The sequence below is a fragment of the Drosophila simulans genome, chromosome X (assembly GCF_016746395.2).
Source record: "Drosophila simulans strain w501 chromosome X, Prin_Dsim_3.1, whole genome shotgun sequence".
Taxonomy (NCBI): domain Eukaryota; kingdom Metazoa; phylum Arthropoda; class Insecta; order Diptera; family Drosophilidae; genus Drosophila; species Drosophila simulans.
Window position 1 is genome coordinate 16,848,510 of NC_052525.2, and position 3,272 is coordinate 16,851,781.

Below are 3,272 nucleotides of genomic sequence, written 5' to 3' on the forward strand. Positions count from 1 at the left end.
TGCCTTTTTGTTATTTTCCTTGTTTGTCCTGGCGACGCTAAACGAAATTTTCAAATGGTTTTGCCCATGGGGAATTGGCAGTTGGCATTGGTTGGGCGCTGTTTAGTGGCTTGTGACCGACTGGATACCCTGGAGCCCCCACTCATCCTCCTTTTCATCCCATAACACACACGTGCTGCTGGCTACATAGGCCCGATTTTGGGTAGCAGGACGACAAGGATGGGATGTGGTGGAGGACTGGTCCATGTTTAGGCAGGCACAAAAAATGCTGTGTAAAATATTTGAAAACGAGATTTTTCACGGCTGGTAGTTTGCATGTTCAGCACCGTTACTGTCGGCACCGGAGACGATGGCGCTGGCCATTTGCATAAAGGAATATCCACGGAATATGCGGGGCCTCCTCCGGACTTCGGTGGATATGGCTCCAATACCCACAGCACCCATTCCCCCTACATAGAGTGGGGCCTCATGCAATTATGCGGCTGCAAAATACAATCAGAATCGGCCATGTCGACCGCTAATTGGGTTTTGATAGGTTGCGAATGCAAATCCAGGGGTGACATGAATTTTGCACTGCTGTTGTGAATTGAGCTAAGGATTAAAGGGATTTGGGTGTTCTAACAAACTATTCTTCAAAAACATTTATATTGAGACATTTTTGTATTGTTAATTAGAAGTTTTTTTTCACAACTTCGGTAAAAATAGAGGAAGTAATGATTTTGTATAGTTAATTAGTTAACTTAGTTCGTATTTGTTATCATAAATTGTCATATAACATCTGTTTTGCACAGTCTATTGTCAGTACTAATCATCTGAATAAATTTTTGGCGAATTTCGACAAAATAGATTTTAGGTAAGTTTTGAAAATCCTTGCCAGAGACTTTTTCATAATTTCCCCGCCATTAATTGAGCGCAATCTCTGGGCGGGATCAGCTCTTGCCCTCCGCCACCGTCCAATTGCATTTTGTACCATCGACTGCTACTGGCCTTAACTGTTGGCCTTAACTCTTGACTTCTTTGGCCAAGAACATGGCACAGTGGTGCGACTGCTGGGCGACGATTAATGAAACGCGGGGAAATTAATGATCAATGCACGAGTTATTAATGAAGACGGGCATCTCATCTCCTTTCGCTGGGCATCTGGAATCGACTTCGGCAGCTGGCTTGCCGACCTGCGTTTGTTTTTTATCGGAATCTTTTAGCCGAATGTGGCTACTGTGCACTCGTGGCTCTTTGTTGCCGCAGCTCTTGGAGTTCTGCGACTCTGCGAAGAACTCCAGTTCTTCTGGCGATAGCATCTCCCATTCTGGGCCTGGCCGCCAACGCAGCCCAGCCATGAGTAATGTTGGCATATATGCATTTGGGCCACTGCCACTTGGAGTCGAGCCACCCTGAAGCTGCCACAGATCTATGATCAATCCGAATCAAAATGCAATTAGTTGGGCGTTGGGTGGCATGGTTGGCCGGCAAAACTCAAAGGAAAAGCAGCCGCAAAGTGTGAGGTGAATGCAGGAGGTCCAAGACAATTAATATAGCGGATAAATGGATTTTGGAATAGCCAAGAGAGCTTCGGATGTTGGAGCTCAGCTTTATGCTAACATAAGTGGTTTTCGACAATCCACTACCATTGACTTGTCACGTCATTACTAAACCAAACCAAGTACAGTTGCGCTCAAAACAGCTACTACCAACTGCAATCGATATACAGACATTCATATAGCTTGCCCAACCAAGGCATTTAGCTCGATTGCCTAGCCGCAGTTACCCAGACAAACAAAATCCCATAGTGAAAACCATATCAAAGCCGCCCTCACTGGATCATCAACGCTCAACGATACTGATGCTCTCGGATTTCCCGCATTGGCGGCCGCAAAATGTTATAAATTATTGTAAATTTGTTAATAGTAAATGTTTAAGCGCTTGATTACATAAAAATTCGCATTTCCCGCCAGACCGCAGAGCCCTTCGTTCGATTGCCAAGTGTCTAATGAGCTGCGATCGATTTACACGGGCGGCTCGAGATCATTATGAAAACCGAACCGCCGATAACCCAGGCGATCTGGAAGCCGCAACAACAATTACAACAATGAGATTTGTTCGTGTTGTAAGTAGCTGGAAACAGTTTTGCGGCCTAAACTGTTAAGGGTACACTGCGAGAAAAACTATTTAAACAATCTCTGCATTTATATCAACTTATATTCTTAACAACATGTTGGGTCTATAACAAAAAGCAAGCAACATATGTTTCAAGCAATAAGCTATATTTAAATATTTAAATATTTAAAGAAAATACGATTTGAGAAATAAATGTTAGCCTCTTTGAAATCGAGTTTAGTAAGTTTATGGGCTCACTAAATCACATTTTTGCATTCAAAGGACTAATATTGCAGTTATGGGTCACCAATAGCACGATTTTTAATATCCTTTAAAATACATACAAACATTGAAATTTTATATTATAGTTCAGTTAATCATAGAATAAAGACCAAAACTTGTAGGTAAATAACCTTCAATTCGAATTTCGATTAAATACAGTTTCGGTTTACCTACGAAACCATTTAGAAACGCAGCATATCCGTTCTGCGAGTGTATTGCTTTGTGATCCACTCCCAGCTCCAAGTGCCGACTCTCGATGATTAATGCCAGGCAATCAGTGGCCTGACTACTGCGCAGCCGCCTCCAACTTGGGCAGGAGTCAGCTAGGGCTCCAGTCCAGCTAAAGTTCCAGCTCCAGCTGCAGCTCGATCTGCTCCAGCCCAACGGAGATCCATTACAAATGAAGCCAGTTGACTTGTTTTGTTTGGCGACTGATGAATGCAGATAAAGCGACTGGCCAGTGGAATGCCTTTGAAGGCTGCGCCGTCGGCGATCGTAGGACAAAATGCAACAATGAGCCCGAAAAACCACTTGACGAGCGGCTGTTAATGAAACCGCTTCTTGGATCTGCGGATCGGTATATCCGTGGACATGGGACTCGGTAGATGGAGTTGGAGCTAAATGATTGATGGACTGGCAACTGGCAACTGAAGAGCGGAATGAAATGGAAGCGCAAATTAAATCGAAATTAAATTAACGCATCTGGGCCGCAGTCGTGGAAATGCGATCAAAGTGTGAAATTAACATTTTGCGCTAATCAGGCGGGGCACGCGTTCTGCAACCAAGGATCGCCCGCTGGGCGGGATCACACCTTATTTGGCCACCAACCGAGTGGCTCCAGTGCCTCAAGTTCCCCAGTTCTTCAGTTCTCCAGTTGATTTGAGCGGCTGTTAGAC

General features: G+C 44.3%; 1 protein-coding gene across 1 annotated transcript; it reads right to left on the reverse strand.

The window, feature by feature from the left end:
* Window positions 1-2,390: 2,390 nt before the first annotated feature.
* On the reverse strand, window positions 2,391-3,057 carry LOC27207416 (the record flags this gene model as incomplete). The annotated part of the gene is made up of 1 exon (XM_016183105.2): window positions 2,391-3,057. A coding segment is annotated over one exon (594 nt), but the record flags the coding sequence as incomplete, so codon positions are not given.
* Window positions 3,058-3,272: the final 215 nt, after the last annotated feature.